The following is a 21,778-nucleotide window of genomic DNA, read 5'->3' as shown; positions in this document are numbered from 1 at the left end:
TTAATATTATATGATTTTTGATGAACATGTTCCCTAAAAGATATATTTAATAATATACCCTATAATAATATATATAGGGTGGCACAATTGCGTACACAACTCCTCCCGCCCAAGTCGTAAACAACAGGGATGATGTGTTGGTTTTCGAAGTACCAGGGCTAGCTTTTTTCGTTATCTTTCCTTTCTTCTACGTTTTGAATTTCTAGTTCTTCTTCAGTATTCCTTCCCTTTTTGGTAAGCGCATAGATAGCTAAAAATATACAACATATAACTAGTATGATTCCAAGGGTTGTACTAAAGATCCAGGCTGCAGGGCGAATTATTTCTTTTTCCTTTTGAAAGGTTTTCAGGATATTTGGATAGTCTGCTAATGATTGGATGTGGTTGAAGTAAATTGAGTCTAGTTGGATTGTTTTCTCAGGCAGCTGAATCTTTATGTAAATAAATGTTACATCTGGTAGATCGAAAGAGCTGATTCTCAGGACATTTCCTTTATTCCAGAATTGTGATCCTTGTACTTATACCTCGTTGAAATGGTATTTCTATTTCACTAGGTGTATCGATAAATAAAATTTCTTTGTTTTGGCACAGTTATTGTACTTTTACTTTGATACTAGCAGGTATAACTAGAACGTGTTGTGATTGATAGGGTGGACAATAGAGGTAGTGACGTTAACCTTGACCAGCTTGCAGTTTAAATTCTCTCTTTTTCTTATAAGGGACGTAGTACGGTCATCCACTTGGTGTCCTAGGGCATTTCGACAGACTTACAGGTCTTCAATTAATGGACAGGTCCCTTTTCTTGATATTGGTGCAAATAAGTGCCAATTATGAGATAAGGAAGTTCGGGAATTATAATGGTTTGGTTTGTAAGGATAGCAATTGTGAAGTAGAAAAGCTCGAAAGTTCCTTTTATAAATATAGGAAAGTAAATAATAAAAATTATATTATTATTTGAAAAACTTACTTGAAGTCTTGTTAATTAATAATAATAATTTAAATCGGTAAATAGTAATAACCTTCCCTTACCATAAAGGAAAGTTAAATTTAATATTATTTGTTCTGATTGACGGTGCTATGTAAGGTATTGAGCTTAACATTATCGCATCTTCTTAATTACCTAATATGGTGATAAAAGTCCGACAATTTATGATTAGATGACTTATGGTATTTTAAAGTTTTAATTATTTGTTTTCTAATAATGTCTACATAATTCTTACTAACGAATTTTGATTTTCACTTAATGTTTATAGGGCTGTTAACTATTATTTAAATCTTTCGTTAATGACAATTGCATATTTATTTCTTTTTTATATGTACTGTAGCCTAATTCTTCAATTGCTTTGTCATATTATTCTCCATCATCGGAGTATAATGTACCAAAAAGCCATTTTGACCTACAGGGGTACGAACCGCCTTATTTCTTAATAAAATAAAATTAAAAATATTAAATTCACGAAAACTGAAAATAAGCAGGTTAAACTAATAAATTCCCGCCGTAACCTGCATAATTACCATCACATCCACCAACGTGACTTTACCACGCGGACTTTACCACCAACCAGTTCAGAGATCAATTAGAATCTTTGATGTGTCGCAGATGCGGCACTAAATAGTCCGTGCGCCTATGTCGTATTTATTGTCGCATGGTATACATGTTTAAATGGCAAAATTTTATATTGTCTAGCTATGAAATCATTTTAAATTTACACTACCGCTCAAAAGTATTTGCCCACATATGACTCAAACTCAAACTCAAAAATGCTTTATTGTCAATATAAACATAGAAGTTATAGACAAAGCCAATAGACTGTAATCATTAAAAAATTCCCTTTTCTGGAGTACAAACACTGAACTAAAAAGTGAATTTGAACATGAACCCCAAAAGCAAATTCCATATCGAAGGTGCGACTCGATAATCGCGAAGTATGCAGATCTGGCGATGGAGAAATTAAGACTGGTGGCAATAACCCTTAGGGCGTAACAGCCTGATGAGACTTTTCTACATACATTCACAATATGGTCTTCAAATTTAAGAAACTTGTCTATGGAAAGACCCAAAAACTTACTGAACGGTGGCATGGTGACGGCTTCATTATTTAAACATATATCATTTGTATTTCATTTAAAATTAAGGATATTTGTTTTGGAAACATTAAATGTCAAAAAATTTGCATCACACCAGTCTTTTATTTTTAACAAATCTGCACGTATATGGGCCTCCATTTAAGAAACATCAGAGTCGTGCCAGAGGATGGTGGTATCATCGGCAAACAATGTAAATTTAACAGTTACCTGCAGTTGTGACAGATCGTTCACATAAATGAGAAAAAGTAAAGGACCAAGTACTGATCCTTGCGGAACACCCACATTTATATTAAGTTCCTTACCACCATTAAATTTGACAGCCTGGACACGATTTGATAAGTAGGAACGAAACCACTCAAGGGCAGTTCCTCTGAAACCATAGAGCTCCAGTTTCATCAGCAGTACTCTGTGACTCACGCAGTCAAATGCCTTGGACAAGTCACAGAATACCGCTGCTGCAACTTCACCAACATTCAGTCGGTTGTACAGGTGCTCTAGAAAGCTAAAGATAGCATCATTTGTGCTCACAGACTCACGAAAGCCAAACTGCTGAATACTCAATAGACCAAACCTATTTAAAAATGAAACCATCCTCATCTTAACGAGCCGTTCCACTATCTTGGCTAAAGTAGGCAATAACGCTATAGGTCTAAAGTTAGAAGGACAGTCGCGATCGCCACCCTTGTAAAGAGGAACAATCATTGCTCTTTTTAAGCACTCTGGGAAAACTCCAGAAATAAATGAAAAGTTAATTGACTCAGCCAAGACTTGCAAAGCAACAAGAGGTAAAGCAGAAAATATTTTAAGAGAAAGCCCATCCCAACCTGATGAACTCTTATTCTTAATATTAACCATTAACTGTTTAAGCTCTTGTAAGTAGGTCCACTTAGCCATTTTGATTGAGTTTCTCTAAATCTTGCGGTATCTGTTATAATAATTTAAAAATGTTGCATTGTTCATAGCGTATTTCCTAAAGTAAAAAAGAGAGCGCATATTTTTCCCAGATACTCGTAAACCCTTAGTATACCAAGGTTTTCTATTTCGTTTCTTAATATTGACAACAGGAAAAGCAGTGTTAAAATTGTTTAATACTATTTGATGAAAGTTATGCAGTGGGTTAACAGTAGTCAATCCATTATTCCAACTTGACATATTGCAAAGCAAGGAGAATTTGCGGAAATTAGCTCTAGTATAAAGTCTATCGCGTGCAAACTTATTCTCATTAGCTGCACTATTAAGCTTTACTAATTCCACTATTGCCTCATGGTCAGACAAACCGGCATTGATTGTTGTACACTGATTTTCGTGTTGGTTAAAATTCGTACAGAAGTAATCTATCAGTGAGGAAGAGAATGCTGAAATCCGGGTTGGCTGATCCACCTGCATCTTAAACTTAAATGAGTTTAACAGATTAAAAAGCATTCGATTTGATCTATTAGATTTGTCTAAAAAATTTACATTAAGATCGCCAGTCAGAATCAACATCGCATTAACCGAAATTTTACTTAAGAGGATCTCCAACTTTTCTAAAAACAAATCTAAATTACCAGATGGAGATCGATACAATCCTAAAATATACAAATTTAACTTACTGCTAAATACAATAGAAAACTCGCACACCTTTTCAATCAATAGATGATCAAATCTGTCAATAGTAATAAACACAAATTTAGTTAAAAAAGCTTTCTCTAACATAATAAGAGTACCACCATGTGTATTGCTTGCATGAAAATTTGTAAATTTGTTGTAAAGTTATCACTAAAAATAATAAACATATCAGTTATTCTTATGAAACGGTTTATTTGTAACAAAATGAATATATAGAATACATTTTTCAATTAATTACATTTAAGAAAATCAAATTTTGGATTCATCTACACGTCCGCCTCCATTTTGAATAACAGCTTCACAGAGTTTCGGTAGTCTTCTAATTAATTTATCCAAAGTTTCCTGAGGTATCTTGTGCCACTCTTCTTGGATGATCCTCCACACATCTTTTGAAGTGGGGCATGATTTTCGCACTTGTCTATCCAGTTCATCCCACAGTAATTCGATAGGATTGAGGTCCGGTGATTGTGGGGGCAATACCATAACTTTCAGAAGATGTTGCCTTTGTAATTGACCTAAATATTGCTTGCACAATTTCGACGTGTGTTTGGGGTCATTGTCATGTTGAAAGATGAAGTTTTCCCCAATTATTCGACTACCAGAAGGAAGTATATTGTCACTTAAAATTGTTTTGTAACCCTCTTTTCGAAGAATTCCCTCGATTCTAATTAGATCGCCCACTGCAGATGCTCCGAAACAACCCCACACCATCACCGAACCACCACCGTGTTTAACTGAGGCCACCGTACAGTTTTCAGCGACCCTTTCATTGGCATAACTGCGAACAAAAACTCAGCTCTTCGTTCCAAAAAACTCGAATTTCGCCTCGTCACTCCAGAGAACTTTCTTCCAGTCATCAATGGTCTATTCTTTGTGTGATTGGGCCTACTCAAGTCTTTTCTTCTTATTAACATCCTTCAGTAGCGGTTTTGATACAGCTAAACGTCCTTAAGACCAGCATTATAAAGTCGCCGTTTTACTGTCGAAACACTAACCGCTTTTTTACGCTCCTTGTTGATTTTTGCTGTGATTTCAGGGGCGGTAAGGCGTCTATTGCATTTGCTCGTAATTATAATATTTAAATCCTCCTTTGAAATTGTTGCCTTTGGCCTTCCCGATCGAGGTTTGTTGCTAATAGTCCCTTCTCTGGTGAATTATAATCCTTATAGTTAAACCTAACATTATAATCGACAGTCCGCCTTGGAATTCCCAAATCCGTCGAAATTTGACGGTTAGTCTTTCCAGCCTTATGAGGTCCAATGATAATACCTTTTGTTTCTACCGATAACTCTTTTGTTTTAGCCATTTTAAAGAATGTTGAAAAACCAGCAAAGAAACGGTGACAATCGTCAAGAAGCAAGCGAAATAATTTACCAATGTTACACAAAATCAATTCTTGAAGACTAACCACCTTTTAGATGTTTCAAATTTCATCGGAAACGAGCTGTAAACAGCTTAGTTTTTTAGAAGAAGTGCATATTTTCACTACATTGTTTGTTATTTGCAAGACTATTTTTAAATACTAGTGTTTTTCAACGAACCATCGTTGATAGGTATGCTTTTTAAGCATGTATGCAATTTACAAAAGAGATACAATCTAAATATAGGTATAAAGATAAGATTTTTGTATCTAATTTAAAATATTAAAAAGAATACATGATGGGCAAATACTTTTGAGCGGTAGTGTACGTAAAACCCCATGTTTTACACAATTTTTTATTTTTCTTTCGAAAATTTATGAAGAGGAATATCGTAATTTGCATCAGATTATTTTGAATGGAGAGGACCGTTTTATTATAAATTTGGATATTGATGAATCTGATGTAGAAATTGAAGATCTGTGGCTACACTAGTTATTGTTCCATATGGTAAGACAACGCTATTTTTATTAATTAAACAAGTTTAAAATTTTGTTTTTTATAGCTTACTGCCCCTGTTGTCCTTCAGTCACACAATAAAGAATGCTTCTTCCTCAATTCTCTTTGAAAAAGTCCCTTTTTTTGCCATAGTAAGAAAACCCTTTTTTTATTAATTCAACAAGTTTAAAATTTTGTTTTTTTTTTCAGCTTACTGCCCCTGTTTGTTCTTCAGCGACACAATAAAATCTGCCTGTTCATCCATTCTCTTCAAAAAAAATAATTTTTTGCTATGGTAAGAAAAACACTGTTTTTATTAAGAAAACAGGTTCAAAATTTTGCTTTTTACAGTTTTTTGTCCATGATTTGTCTTATATAAAGAACAAAAACATGACCTGAAAGACAGAAATATTTTTCTAAATCAAATACTTAAAGCCTACGTTTGGAGAAGAAACAACTACACGCAACATTTTTTGTGTTTAGGATTGTTAAAATTTAATATTTTAGTGAAATTAGCAGTAATATACCTTTTTTTTCCTTTAAATAGTGTTTTTGGGTATTTAATGTTGTTCAGGATAAACCTATAATTTTTCAAGATATTCTGCTGATCAGCCTGTTTATAATTTTATAAATTTATATTTTTGTACTTGTTTATATAACACAACTCTAGAAGTAATCTTTTATAAAGGTTACTCTCTCTCTGAAGGATCGTGACAATGTTAAAGTTGAACTTTTGCCCTCTGGTTATAGTATGTTCACAAAGGCCAGAATGATTATAGTTTAGATTCCTTAAATGATATTTGCGTTGGTTGAGCCTTTTGTGAAGTAACTGAGATTTTTGTTCTGTTGACCAACATAAGAGATAGGTGTCTGACAAGAAGGACATAATGATATAAACCATATTAGTATTATTCATAAGAAGAATGGGATCTTTAACTTAACAAAAATTACTTTAGTTTGGTTAGAAGAAGACCCAGCCTAGCCTAGCTACTATTATTAGTTTTACGTGTTGAAGGAGTAATATTTTTAAATTTCCCAAATCTTTTTCTGACCGTAAAACCCAAAAGTTTTTCAGGAAAGCTGTTTTTTACAAGGGTAAATTTAATTAATACAGAATTATCTTTAATAAACTTGCTATCAGAAAGTAAGCCTGCTCTATCAGCAAGATTATTGACCATAACAATTTTATATCTATTAGGGTAATAAGACATAAAATTTAAATACAGTCAGTCAAAATGAAACTCGTACACCTAAGGTTTCTTTTACATTCTGTACAAATAACGTGCAAAATATTTCCTACTACTATTATATTAATATTAACTATATTATATCTGCAATCAGCATAAAATGTTAAAGTTGTTGAGCAAAAATATGCAAAGAATGCATGCTCAGCATTAAAAAAGTATAAGAGATAAGAAAATGTTATGGTCAAAATGAAACCCGTACATCATATTTACTTCACAATAACATTAATAATATTTATCTGCACCGAAGTTGGCAAAAGAAATTGAGAAATATTTACGAAAAACAGTTAATCCTCAAACAGTCAGAAATTTTCTAAAAAAAAATAATATTCATAGTAGAGTGGCTCGAAGAAAACCTTGCATCAGTAAGGCAAATAAAATCAAGAGGTTAAGCTTTGCTGAAGAACACAGAGACAAAGATTTTCTATTTTGGAAGGACGTAATTTTTACAGATGAGAGTAAATTTTGTATTTTCGGATCAGATGGACAACAACGGGTGTGGAGAAAGCCTAATGAATCTCTCAAAGAACAAAATCTACGAGCCACAGTAAAGCACGGAGGTGGTTCAGTCATGGTCTGGGGGTGTATGTCAGCTGCAGGTCCTGGAAATCAACATTTTAAAGAGGGTATAATGGATCAGAACATGTATTTGGACATACTTAAGCAGAATTTAAAGGCAAGCGCCCGAAAATTCCGAATTGAAAAAATTTTTTAATTCTACCAGGACAATGATCCAAAGCATAATGCACAGAAAGTAAAGAATTGGTTGCTCCATAACTGTCCAAAAGTACTTGAAACTCCACCGCAAAGTCCAGATATTAATTCCATTGAAAACTTATAGTCACATTTGAAAGTTGCTATAAGAAACCATGAAATTTCAAACAAAGAGCAATTAAAAGTAGTGATTCAAGAAGAATGGTCTAAAATATCACCCGAATATTGTGAAAAATTGGTGCGATCAATGCCCAATCGTTTGGCAGATGTTATAAAAAATAAAGGACTACCAACAAAATATAATTCTCTTTTTTATGTTTTTCCTGCATATTTTTAATGGTGTACGGGTTTCATTTTGAGTTGTAAAATCGAATGTAAATTTAATTTTCTCATTTTTCTTAAAACTTCTTTTTGTGAAAAATATATTTTTACTTTTATTTTGTCTTTCAAAGGCCATCATATAAAATGTATATATTATTTTTTTTATAAATTATAAAAACAGAGAAAATCACAGTAATTAGAAATCTTGCAACAGGAATCAACGAATTACGTTTCGACAATATAGGCCATGTGTTGACCCATAGTCCTGACAAGGCACGAAGGAGGTGTCGAATATGTCACAGTCAAACTGTATACTTGTGCCAAAAGTGTCAAGCGCACCTACATACTACTTGCTTTGCTGAGTATCACACGGCGTTATAAAACGTAGTACCAAATATTATATTGTATCGTCCCACTGATGCGTTTTCGCAACATTATGAAATGTAAAATATGTTTTGTTCTACACTTTTTTTGTGAAATATTTGTTTATTTTTAATACAATCAGTTAATACTAGACTATTTGTAGTTGATTTTTTTCACCAATAATTTTTTTTTAAATGCAAATAGAATAATAGTTTTGATTAATTGTCCCAGTGATGCGTTTTCGCAACAGAATTTTTTTTCAAAAATATTGAAAAAAATTTTTTTTTGTTTTGAAATATTGTTTTTAGAGGTAAATAAATAAAAAAATTCTATATAAGTGTTAAATTTTCTTATTATTTTTACCCTTGGGCATAAATGGGTTAAGATCAAATGGCGAATCTTACTTAGAATTTCTTCTACAAGAATTGCCCGTACTGCTAGAAGATTGTTGTTTCCAGCTGGAGTGTCATTGCACCGAAAAATTTCCTTCTCTCCTGGCTTAAATCCAATAGATTCATATTTATGGGGTTACCTTAAAAGTCTGGTTTATGTTAGTGCCATACAAACAATAGAAGAGTTAAGAAATAAAATTGTAAATGCTTGCGAAGAAGTGAGAAATAGACCTTGAATTTTAGCTCGAGTGCGTCGTTCAATGATTCGTCGAGTGAGAAGGTGTACAGAAATGGATGGTGGACATTTCCAACATTTGTTGTAGTTGTTGTTGCAATGAAAATCACCTAGATGAATGTTTTTAATTTTTTGTTTTCGAAGTCACCTGTGATTTTTTTACCAAAAATTAATAACCCAATTTTGTCCAGTGGCATGCAATAAAACGGTATTTATTTTTTTTGTCGAAAACAAAGTGAGATATGAAAAAAAAACAAGATGCAAAAAAGTTGTAATAATATTTGCTAAGATGTCCCTCGGGATGTCACTGAACCTTATAATTTTAATTTAATTAGGGCTAAATTAGCCTCTTAATACAAGAAGTAATACTGCCAAATTTCAAAAGAATCAAGTAAATATTTTTTAATATTAATAGAAAATTAATATTTAAAAAAAAGTTTATCATCCCCTATCTTAAAAACTGTGCATTGCTGAACCCATGTTTATAAAAACATTTTCTCATATTTTTTTACAAGGAATCACCCATTGAAATATCTCCGTCTATTTTTCCCTACACCCTACTGTATTTCAGAAAAAAAATGATAATAATATAATATAAAAAAATGTTTTAAACATTTGGCCCAGAAATACAAATGAATCAAACATTCTTAACTTACCATAAATTACTGCAAGCCCAGTCTCATGGATGAAACTTAATCTTCTATGTTTAAACAGCCATATAGTTAATACAGTTAAGATCAACAATAATGTGTAAGAAAGTAAGTTTAAGCTATCTATTCTATGAGTGGATTGAGCCTTAGCATCTTGTTGAATATCTGAGGCTGCTCCCGAAACTTTATCTATAAAAACTGGCAGTAGTATCCACAATATTATCAATGTCCTTTTAGGCATACTGGAAAGGCTATAACATTCAGTGGTTCTTGGACAAACTATAAAAAAAAAGGTATTTCATCAAACTGTTCATTTGTAATTGTTTTCTTAGGGGACATAAACAAAAATACAACTTAACACTCACGTTAATTAACTATGGTGAATCGAATTTCAAACTATTTCAAAGCTAAAATCTAAAACAATATCATAGATTAATATATTTATGACAATAATATAAGAAATCCAAAACAAAGATCATATGTTTTCCATTTAACAGGAATGGTGATAGATGGGGTGATTTGAAAGAGCTGGTGTATACACACAAGCTATAGCCCATCCGATCTGTTGCAGCAATCACATCGAGATGGCAGCACGTGTCGTTTGCTTGTAGGTTTTGTAGTCACCAGACGAGAGATCCTATACTCTTAAACACCAAAATAATACACTTGTTAACGGGTAACAATACTTTATTGTACCAATCGTACAAGAAAACAGCTACATAGCTTAGACACGTGGAAGTCAACGACTTTTACAACCAGTCTCTGTCACGACTCAGGTGCCACTTAATCCGCCATAATGGATCGAATCCATCCTGACCATTGACAGCCTCCACTCCACTCTCGGAGTGAGTGAGAGGGCGATACAAGTCCCCACAAGCATGTGCATGGGGACTTGTATCGCCCTCTCACTCACTCCGAGAGTGGAGTGGAGGCTGTCAATTGTCAGGATGGATTCGATCCATTATGGCGGATTAGGTTGCACCTGAGTCGTGACAGAGACTGGTTGTAAAAGTCGTTGACTTCCACGTGTCTAAGCTATGTAGCTGTTTTCTTGTACGATTGGTACAATAAAGTATTGTTACCCGTCAACAAGTGTATTATTTTGGTGTTTAAGAGTATAGGATCTCTCGTCTGGTGACTACAAAACCTACAGTGGTGACCCCGACGTTCATATAGTAACGGTTGTGCATGTGCTGTAAGTTAGCAGTGAACTAGTACGCTATTTGGTAATTTTACCCTGGAACGGTGATGTGATCGCTCAGTAGTGTTGTTAATGAATTTTATTGAAAAATTGTACCGTCTTCAGTATCCTTACCGCCAATTTTTCCCATCTGCCATCGTGTGCGTCCGGCTTTGTGATTGTTCGTATCGCTAGGCAGAATTCTGGCACGCAGTTGCTGCCGGTTGAAATTGTGCTGTGTGCAGCCGGCTTTTTCAGTTCGACTGTTGGCCGCACTTGTTGGTAGCGTTTGTACGGTTGCTGTTTGCCGGTTGCCGGATGTTTGGCTGGTTGCTGTACTTTGGGGCGCGACGTTTCGCCACTTGACTCTCGCATCTCGCCGTCTGACAGCAGGATCAGCTGATTTCAAACTTCAAACTTGTGATTGAGGGATCAGCTGATTTGATACTTCAGTGCAGTGCGTAAAGGTACAAAAGTTTAAATTTATTTAGTTTTTTATTATGGGTGTGTGATAATCATCCCTTTTGATTAATTATCGTCACTGTTTTTACTGTATTAAATATTGTGTTGGAAAACTATTTTTAATTTAAAATTAGATCATACTTTTTTATTTTATTCATTTATTTCACATATATTATTCATTTTGTTCCATTATGTCGTCTGAAGAGCTACAAGTGCAATTAGATCAAACTAATGCTCAACTACGTGATGTCAGGGACGCCCTGGCTAACGTTATTGCCGGTAATGGCCGTAATGAAGGCCGCATCGACGCTGTTTCGCCTAAAATTCCCAAAATTATAACTTCTGATATTCAGTGCTGGCTTTTTCAGGTCGATGCCGCTTTCCGCCGTGCCAATATAACTGTAGATTCTACAAAATTCGATTATTTAGTTATGGCTATTGACGATGCGGAAGCCTTCAAATATATCAGCTCAATAATTAAATCGAGTCCGCTTCCGGGTGATGCGTTTGAACAAGCAAAAGCCAAGCTTCTTTCACGTTTTTCCTTATCTAAGGAGGACAGCTTAAAAAAGTTATTAAAGGGTCGTGTCGATGTTAATTGCAAACCTTCTATAGTATTGAGTCAACTTCGTGATTTGAATGAATGTAACCTCTCGGATCAAGTTCTTAAAACAATCTTTCTCGAGTGTCTTTCGCAACAACAGCGCGACATTCTAACGATTGTATCAGACAAGGACCTTGAAACTTTAGCCACTATCGCCGACAAAATTTCGTGTCAACCGGGTTCGAACGCTGAATTTCCCCAAGCTTTCGGGGTGTTTAAAAAACCCGAGCCATCATTGCCAGTAGACCGCTCTGAATTTCAAAAGCTCGAGGCTAAACTTGACACCATGATGGAATCATTTAAGCAAATGCAAATGGAATTTAAACGCTTACGCAGTCGCGGTCGGTCACGGTCTGGGTCCAATCAGGGTCGCAGGAGTAATTCTGCGAAATCCGAGTTATGTTATGCGCATCAGAAATACCCGAATAACGCTCTTTCGTGCAGAGAGTGGTGTAAAATGTTCGCGGAATTTTCGGCTAAGCCAAAAAACTAAGTTCTACACCTTCCTGTTTGGAGGCGGCAGGTAAAGGTGTGATTGGACCTTCTCGACGTCTTCATATCCGTGACAGGACCACAGGTCAAATTTATCTTGTCGATACCGGTGCGGACATTTCGCTAGTGCCAGTCGATCCTAGGTTTCGCGACAGACCGGCTCGGCTAAAACTTTATGCCGCTAATAATAGCTTCATAAATACTTATGGTGAGGCGCTTCGTACTCTGAATTTGGGGCTGCGGCGCGATATATCCTGGAACTTTTGTATCGCGGAGGTTCCATATGCCATTATTGGCGCCGATTTACTTTTTCAGTATAATTTGGCGGTTGATCTACGCAGGAAATGTTTAATGGACACTTTAACTGAGCTATGCTCTAAAGGAATTGTCAAAGAGGCTCCTGTACACTCCATACATTGTGTGCTGATAGATAGTGAGTGCAAAAAAATTCTTTCAGAATTCCCAGAAATTACAGGCAGCTCCTGCAATATTCCTCCAAAAATTCCTAGAGTTTTCCATCATATAGTTACCTCAGGACCTCCCTTGTCAGCTCGGGCTCGTCGGCTACCGCCTGATAAGCTTAAGTATGCAAAAATGGAGTTCCAGCATTGGATAAACACTGGTAGGTGTAGACCCTCTTCTAGCTCTTGGGCAAGTCCCATTCATATGGTCAAAAAGGGTGACACCGAGTGGCGGGTGTGTGGTGACTATAGACCGTTGAATGCTGTTACCAAACCGGATAAATATCCCATTCCCCATTTATATGACTGCTCCAGTGAATTACATGGTAAAAAAATCTTCAGCAAGCTTGATCTTATTCGTGCTTATCAGCAGATTCCAGTTCATCCTGAGGACATCGAAAAGACTGCTGTAATAACTCCCTTCGGTTTGTTCGAATTCATGTTCATGACTTTCGGCTTGCGTAATGCTAGCCAGACCTTTCAGAGATATCTCAACCAAGCCTTGAGCAATCTTGATTTTACCTTTGCTTATCAGGACGATATTTTGGTATTCTCCAAAACCATTGAAGACCATCACACTCATTTACGAGCAGTCTTCGAAAGACTTAGAGAATTTGGTCTTCGCTTAAATCCCGCCAAATGTGTTCTTGCCGTTAATGAAATTGATTTTCTGGGTTATCGCATTAACCATCGTGGTATATCTCCTATTCCTACTAAGGTTGAAGCCATTTTAAGTTTCCCCAAGCCTTCTACGGTCTCTCAGCTTCGCCGCTTCTTAGGCATGGTAAATTTTTACCATCGCAATATTCCTACCGCGGCCTCCTCTCAAGCTCCTTTAAATGCATATTTCAAGGACTCGCGTAAAAATGATCAAAGTCCTATCATCTGGACGGATCAGTCTGAACGAGCATTTGAAAAAGTTAAACAGGAGCTGGCTAGTGCAGTCTTACTAGTCCATCCCCGCGCTGGTGCGGAACTCCGTGTGGTATCCGACGCCTCTGACATTGCGATTGGTGCTTCCCTCGAACAACTGTCTGAACCGATTGATGGAACGAAGCAGTCCTGGGAGCCTTTGGCATTCTATTCTCAGAAATTGTCCCCTCGGCAGACTCGATACAGTCCTTACGATAGAGAATTGCTAGCCATTTACGAGGCAATTAAATACTTTGAGCATTATCTTGAAGGTCAGGAGTTCAAGGTTGTGACCGACCATAAGCCCTTGATCTACGCTTTTCTTCAGCGTCCAGACAAAGCTTCTCCCCGGCAATCTCGCCAACTTTCATACATTTCCCAATTTACTACGTGCATTGAATACATTAAAGGTTCAGATAATGTGGTGGCTGACTGTTTGTCACGTATTGAGTCTCTCTCTCTACCCATAGACATCTCTCTAAAACAAATTTCTGATTTGCAGAGCAAAGATGAAGAACTGGCAGAGCTTATTAAGACACCCCATAAAGACTTCTGTTTTAAAACCTTCGACTTTGGTCCTGACAAGACATATTTATATTGTGATGTCTCTGGCGACTCCATTCGCCCCTTTATCCCTTTGCCATTACGGCGCGTGATCTTTGATCGTATACATAACGCTGCCCATTGTGGAACCAAATCAACTGACAGGCAAATTCGCATGAAGTACATTTGGCCCGGTCTGCACCGTGATGTTGCACTATGGTGCAAAACCTGCTTAGATTGCCAGCATGCCAAGGTTTCTAGGCATGTCAAATTTATTCCTGAACATTTTGTAACCCCTGATGGTCGTTTCGACCACGTACATATCGATCTGGTGGGCCCCTTGCCTCCAAGCAACGGCTTCCATTATATTTTGACAATGATTGATCGGTTCTCCCGTTGGGTAGAGGCCATTCCAATCCCGGATAAATCTGCCCAAACTGTTTCGCGGGCCTTTTATGATACATGGGTCTCTCGTTATGGGTCTCCCAAAGTTATTACCTCTGACCAGGGTCTTGAGTTTGAAGCCACCTTATTTAAAGCCTTACTTAGCCTTATTGGCACTCAACACATCCATACGACTGCTTACCACCCTGCGGCAAACGGAATGATCGAGCGTTGGCATCGTTGCCTTAAAGCCGCTTTGAAGTGTCACAATGACAAGAATTGGACGCGGACCTTATCCACGGTTCTTTTAGGGTTGCGCTCTCATGTTCGTGCTGACACCGAGGCATCGCCTGCCGAATTCTTGTTTGGCACGACACTTCGCATGCCTGGCGAATTCTTTCTTGAAGGGGATTTTACTCCTGATCCTCGCACATTCATTGAGGAGTTTCGTGAGTTAATGCGACTCGTCAGGCCTGTTCCAGTCACACATCACCACAAGAGGCGCGCGTTTGTTTTTAAAAATTTATACGAATGCTCCCATATTTTCTTACGCAATGTTGTTGCGAAGGCACTCGAACGAACTTATTCCGGACCTTACAAGGTTGTTAAAAGACTGTCCGATAGGGTGTTTGATATCGATATCAACGGGAAAACGAAAAGCGTCTCGGTTGAGCTACTTAAGCCGCCATATCTCATGTCTGAAGACTTGTTAGCTGATACACTTGATAGCGACCCTCCTTTAACCACCCCTTCGAGTCTAGCTGGAACCCAGGACTCGAATGGTGCTGGCAATTCGCCAGTCACCTCATCCAGTTTGGCTGGAACCCACGACTTGGACGGTCCTGGCGATTTGCCAGTACCAATGGTTGAAAAGGTTTTAAAAACTTACGCTCGTAAAAAGCAAGTGAGATTTTCAAATATATAATTTTATTAATCTTTGCATATTATAGTGTTTGTAACTTTGTGTTATTCTAATGTTGCTAATGCATAATTTTATTAATCTTTGCATATTATATAATGTTTGTGACTTTGTTGAATTGTAACGTTCACACTAGGAGGGGAGTGTGTGGGGACTTGTATCGCCCTCTCACTCACTCCGAGAGTGGAGTGGAGGCTGTCAATTGTCAGGATGGATTCGATCCATTATGGCGGATTAGGTTGCACCTGAGTCGTGACAGAGACTGGTTGTAAAAGTCGTTGACTTCCACGTGTCTGTTTTCTTGTACGATTGGTACAATAAAGTATTGTTACCCGTTAACAAGTGTATTATTTTGGTGTTTAAGAGTATAGGATCTCTCGTCTGGTGACTACAAAACCTACATGCTAGCAACGTAGCAACCTATTATTTATAAAATTTATTATTATAGTTGTAGCGTTGATTGAATATTTGACACAAGTCTATATATTGTTTTATTTTGTTTTGTTTATTTCAAATGCTATTAACTATATTTGTAATTTTTATAGATGAAATAGCAAGAGACAAGTAAACAGATTCTCGTAAATAAACTTCACGTAAACTGTTGTAACTAATTTGACAGTTTGGTGTACCTAATTAGACCAATTAAAATGGTAGCGTGGCAAAAATAATGCCTAATCAAAAAGGTTACTGATAGAAAATAGGGGTTGGAATAGATATTGATTACGATGCAAAAAAACTCATCAGCTTTAATTTACATATCTAAACGAGTTAGTGTACTACAATAATCAGTTAACAATAGTCTATATATTTTGAAATCGGTAATTCATATTATACATATTACCAATTTCAGAATGGAAATAAAACAATGTTTTTCTTTAATACATTTATTATTTAATTTTCCTGAAAAATAACTTAAATTTAAGTACATAACATACAATAATTTATTATAAAAGACATTAAATAAAATTAATTTGGAAATGTTGAAAAGTATTTTGTTAGCACTGAACTACACCAACTCAAACAGATTAGAAAATATTGTGATAAATTTTGGACTAGTTTCTTATCGTATATCTAAAGACAGTACAATTAGGTTAATAATATTCCTATTTTACTAACACAAATCTAGATTCCATAGAAGATGAATTATCTTAATCTGTTTAACACGTAGTTGTTTTTGATTCCTAAAGAAAAATTAACTACATTTTAAAAGCATTCTCTAAAAAAATAATATATCTATCTGCAATAAACAATAAACTCTTACAAAAAACACAAACAACTTGTAGTATAACATATATCACAATTATATATATATATATATATATATATATATATATATATATATATATATATATATATATATATATATATATATATATATATATATATATGGTATAACAGGGTGTTCATTTGAAAACTTCCCACGTTAAAAGATTTGTCAAGGGGGAAAATTTTCTAATCTAAAATTACTTCACCCCCTTTCACCCATTGCCCCCCAGGGTTATCCCCTTAAAAATTTTAAATGGCAAGGGGTATCGAGTAATAGCTTGTATAAAAGGTCTTTCGATGTCTTTTATTTTGACGTTTGAGTTTTTTAAATCGGTTAATTCGTTTTCAGGCTCAGGGACATTATTTCCCGACGGCTTATATCTATTCACAGCTCAGAGATTTTTAACTCTGACGGCTTCTTAAGTTGCCCAAGAGTCATCTCAACGGCTTAAATATAATACATTGACAAAGAAATGATCACGCATTTCGACTGTCTTACCTCATTCAACGTCATCAAAAGTGACCCATTTCTTCATTTGCTTGGAAGCACACACTCCGGTATAAGGGATCCTAGACCTTGTCTGACCAGGAAGGTCAGTCACCCCAAACCTATCATTTCCAAGACATTTGGATATTTTAAATAGACCTTTCCATTTCCACCAACTTCCGACTGTTTCCGGTGCTAACAATAGAGGAAATTTTTACGAGCACCAAGTCGCCTGCACTAAAGGATTTTGGTCTGGCGCCATGCTCATCAAAACTAGCCTTTTGTCGTTGTTGACTGGTCTCTATTATATCTACCATTGACTTGCGTAATCCCAAAACATCAACAGGATCTTCAGGTTCTTCAAAGGCTAGATTTTGTGGACCAGATCGGTAGCCCAATAATGCTTCGGACGGTGAAGTCACAATGGTCTTATTGAGGGTGTTTTAAAGCCCAGTTGGATATTGATGATGTTTTCGTCCTATTCATCGTCTGCATCGTCATCTTTGTCTGCTCCCTTTGTGTGCCAACGAGTCAAGAACGGTCTTATTATACCGCTTAACCTGGCCATTACCACGTGGCATTCCAACCGCATTAAAGTGTAATTGGACTTGTTTCTCCTCACAAAACTTTTTAAACGTCTTAGAAGTAAATACCCTACCTCTATCGGTAATTATTCTTCTTGGTACCCCGAATATTTTTATAATTTCAGATACTTCCTGGACAACATATTCAGCTTTAGTATTTTTAACGGCTTTTATAAAACAAAACTTAGTGAACGCATCAACAATATCAATTAAATAACTATTGCCTTCTTTACTTTTACAAAACGGACCAAGGTGGTCAATATGGATTGTATAAAATGGGCGCGGAATCTTTGGTATGGGATGTAAATTACCAAGCCGTTTACCTGAGGGAGTCTCATGAAACATACAATTTATACAAAAATTTACAAACTTATAGACAAATTTGCGCATTTTTGGGAACCAAAAACTAGCGGATATTCGTTCAAATGTTTTGTCAAATGCAAAATGTTCTATACCGTCATGATTTAACTTTAAGATCTGCCATCCACAAGCTGAAAGAACTACTCTACTTCCATGATCTGTTTTTCTCTTACAATAAAAAAAATATTATAATATATAAATAAAATATTCATTATTTCTAGACATTTTCGCTAACTATTTGCTTACATCTTTACCGATTTCATTTTTTTGGTACCGTTGAATAGAGAATTTCACGCTGCTTACTATGATGTATCACACGATGGGGGTTCCCATTTGACATATTAAAGTGAGGTTAGCTAGAGGTGAGGAGGTGATTGACAGAACTTCAGTAAATGCATAATTAAACGTCCCCCTGTATATCTAATTTGACTAAATTGTTTTTTTTATTAAGGGTGTTTTTTTTATTAAGTTATTAAGGGTGGATCGTTTTGAAATGAAAGCACTGTATACTAAGCCCCTACGTAACTCATGGTCATTGAAAACAGTGTTGTTTTTATGCCGTTCACCAGATCGCAAAATAGTTTTTATGCTATTTATATTCTTGTCGCTTTCCTGATCTGAAAGTAACCAATCGTTCTCTGTAATGACTGCGGCATAAATTCTCTTATTAGAATCAAGTACAGGATTTCTGCTTGACGCATCTACATGACCGATGCGAATACCAGGTTTATGCAAAATTTCAAAGTTATATTCTTGAAAATCTAAGATCCACCTACCAATACGACGATTGAGATCTTTCTTCTTCATAGCACTTCAAACAGCATTGCAGTCAGTATATATCTTAAATTGGACTCCGATTAAATAATGCCTAAATCGCTTCACAGAACAAACACTAGCTAGGGCTTCTAATTCGAAAGAATGGTATCGTTGTTCCGTGGGTGAGGTCATCCTGCTGTAGTAGCCAATAACTTTCTCAACTCTATCTTTCAGTTGCACAAGCATCCCGGTTAAACCAATTCGACTGGCATCAGCGTAAAGAATAATTGGTTTGGAGTTATTAAACAAAGTTAATATAGGGGTAGAAATCATGTGATGCTTTAAATACTCAAAGGAGTTTTGCTGCTCTTCTGTCCACAGCCATGGTTGCCCCTTTCTTAACAAAATGGTAAGAGGCTTAGATTTTTGTGCAACGCAAGGTATAAATTTTCGAAAATGTCCAACGAGACCTAAAAATTGTCGAATTTGGTGAATATTACTAATCGCTCCTATTTTTGTAGGGCTAGGTCTCACTTGTCCATTCGTCACTATATATCTCAGATATTCTATTTTTGTAGAAAGAAATGTACACTTCTCCAGGTTCAGACTGACTCCATGATCCTGTAAACGAGTCAGCACAAGCTGAAGAGTTTCGAATCCTTCTTCTATAGTCAAGGAGGGGATCAGAATATCATCGATATATATAAGGATTTTATTAAACCTGAGGGCGCCTAATATTTGATCCATGGCTTTCTGATAAACATACGGTGCGTTAGTCAAACCAAAAGGTACTTTGAGGTATTCAAATTTCTTTTCTGGAGTTATAAAGGCGGTTATAGGAATCGAATCTTCAGAAAGACAAATCTGATGGTACCCTGAACGGCAATCTAAGCTAGTGAAATATTTCGACCAGCTAACCTATCGATCAGATCTTCAATGATAGGTAAAGGATAATTTATTTTGACAATCTGTTTGTTGCAGAGCCTTTGTAATCGACGTCACCTGTCTTCTTCTTTACCATAATAACAGGACTGGCGTAAGGTTACTGAGATGGTCTAACTATTTCATCTTGAATAAGGCCGTCGACAATCTTACGCAGAATAGCTTTTTGACTCTAGTCTATAGGGTCTTTGAACTATAGGTATATTACATTTTAACTTAATTACCATCTCTACTCCGGAAATACAACCTAATTTTGAATTTTTGTTAGGAAAACATGCCGAAAAATTTTGAATAACTGACCTGATGCGATTCTGAACTTCAGGGTCATTACTACCAATCCTTACAGTACTATATTCTTGAAATTGTTGTATAATATTAATTTCAAGAGGCGCAGATACGAATAGTAATTGCGGACCTACCCGTGAATATTTAATTTTATAATCTTCTGTGAAATTTTGACCAATAATAATATCACATATATAACACCCGGAATGCAATTATTAACCACAAGCAACTCAATTGATAAGGTAACAGAGTCGATGGAAACTTCACATAAGACTTTTGCGTTAATTTCAATTTCTGACCCTCCGAATACTGTTAATATTACTGGTTTTTTAAGTTTAATAACATCTAAACCTAACGTAATAACTATATCTTCCGTTATAAGGGAGCATTCACTACCAAAGTCAATAAAGCAATCTTCACTAAATTTTCCATTAATATTACCTAGCTTATAAAATTTATCTTTATCTCCGTCTCGAGAAATAAATAGTACTTGCTTGGCTTCCTTAGAAGTACTTGGAACTGCGCGATCTATACTATTTGTTTGCCTTTTAAGTTTCTTAAAACAATTATCAATTGCATGGCAAAGGTTTATAAATAGGCTCTTTTTTTGTATCAAAAGAAAACGTTCCTGGTTGAAAAGCTGGTAAATATACTGCTAACTTCGAAGGGTCTGTTATATTGGCGGCCTTAACGGCAAATTTGACATTTTGATTGTCTAAACTACCTACAATTAAATTAACCTCATCACTGGCCGTTACATTTAAATTCATTTTGCGAATAAGTGACAACTTTTCAAAGCCATGTTTATACAAACTTTACAAACAAATTATTTTTAGGCTTAAACGCAAGCATTTCTATCAAATCACGAGTCGACGGAAAAGTATCAACTAACAGTTTCTTCCAGTCGGCTTATGATTTTGGGATAGTTTGTAAACTTCTGTACTAAGCTTCCGCTGGTCCTTTTAATTTATTTATTGCTAAATGACATATATTTATGTCAGACCAACCATAAATATTCGAAAGTTCATCAATTTTCAATAACCACTCATTAATGATACTAACGATAGGATTAAACTCGCTAATATCAACGTCTTTTACTGACATGGCTATACGTTTTTCAGTACTTATCATCTTAACTAAATCTATCAAACCTGTGTCCACTTGAGGTTGGCTTGGAGGCAAACTTTCTGGGGTATAAGACCGTTTAGGGGTTCTTTTAACATGTCTCGTCACTGTCACTTGAAGAACTCGAGCTAATGTGTCTTGCACGATGGTGATGTTTTCTTTTACTTTTACGAATTACCTTTTACGGTTCACTAATACTTAAATGTATTATATCGTACAAGTCTTAACATCAAGAAAACAGTTCTCTGACTAACTAGTTATGTTTTCTGTCACGTTAATAACGTTTTAGAAAACTTTTATTTTGACAAGCCGCGATACAGTGTACTCTAAGCAAGAACGAAGATTAACTTAACTTAATATTACAAGTGATTATATAGACTAAATAATGCAAATAAAGCATGAAATACATTATAACTGAGTAAGCATATACATAAGCAAATATTATATATAGGGTGGCATAATTGTGTACATAACTCCTCCCGCCTAAGTCGAAAACAACAGGGATGGTGTGTTGTTTTTCGAGGTACCAGGGGTAGCATCTTTTT

General features: G+C 35.8%; 2 protein-coding genes across 3 annotated transcripts in view; one reads left to right on the top strand and one right to left on the bottom strand.

The window, feature by feature from the left end:
- The window catches only part of LOC126748219 (sodium/hydrogen exchanger 6), a 57,404-nt gene extending 47,234 nt beyond the window's left edge, over positions 1 to 10,170 (bottom strand). The window contains exons 1-2 of one of the 2 annotated variants that reach the window (XM_050457302.1): positions 9,837 to 10,170; positions 9,478 to 9,750 (exon numbers count right to left, since the gene is read on the bottom strand). In XM_050457302.1, coding sequence (XP_050313259.1) covers positions 9,478 to 9,712 — 235 coding nt within the window. In that variant the 5' untranslated portion in view covers positions 9,713 to 9,750; positions 9,837 to 10,170. The remainder of the gene's footprint in view (positions 1 to 9,477; positions 9,751 to 9,836) is intronic. The other variant, XM_050457303.1, reaches the window with a different exon arrangement.
- A 1,134-nt stretch (positions 10,171 to 11,304) lies between these two features.
- LOC126749244 (uncharacterized) lies at positions 11,305 to 15,468 on the top strand. Its single transcript, XM_050458945.1, has 3 exons — positions 11,305 to 11,392; positions 14,821 to 15,413; positions 15,460 to 15,468. The coding sequence occupies exons 1-3, from the start codon at positions 11,305 to 11,307 to the stop codon at positions 15,466 to 15,468; spliced, it is 690 nt and encodes a 229-aa protein (XP_050314902.1).
- Positions 15,469 to 21,778: the final 6,310 nt, after the last annotated feature.

This window comes from Anthonomus grandis, chromosome 22 (genome assembly GCF_022605725.1).
Source record: "Anthonomus grandis grandis chromosome 22, icAntGran1.3, whole genome shotgun sequence".
NCBI lineage: Eukaryota > Metazoa > Arthropoda > Insecta > Coleoptera > Curculionidae > Anthonomus > Anthonomus grandis.
Note: the sequence above shows the minus strand (reverse complement) of the source record. Positions and strands in the feature narration are given on the sequence as shown.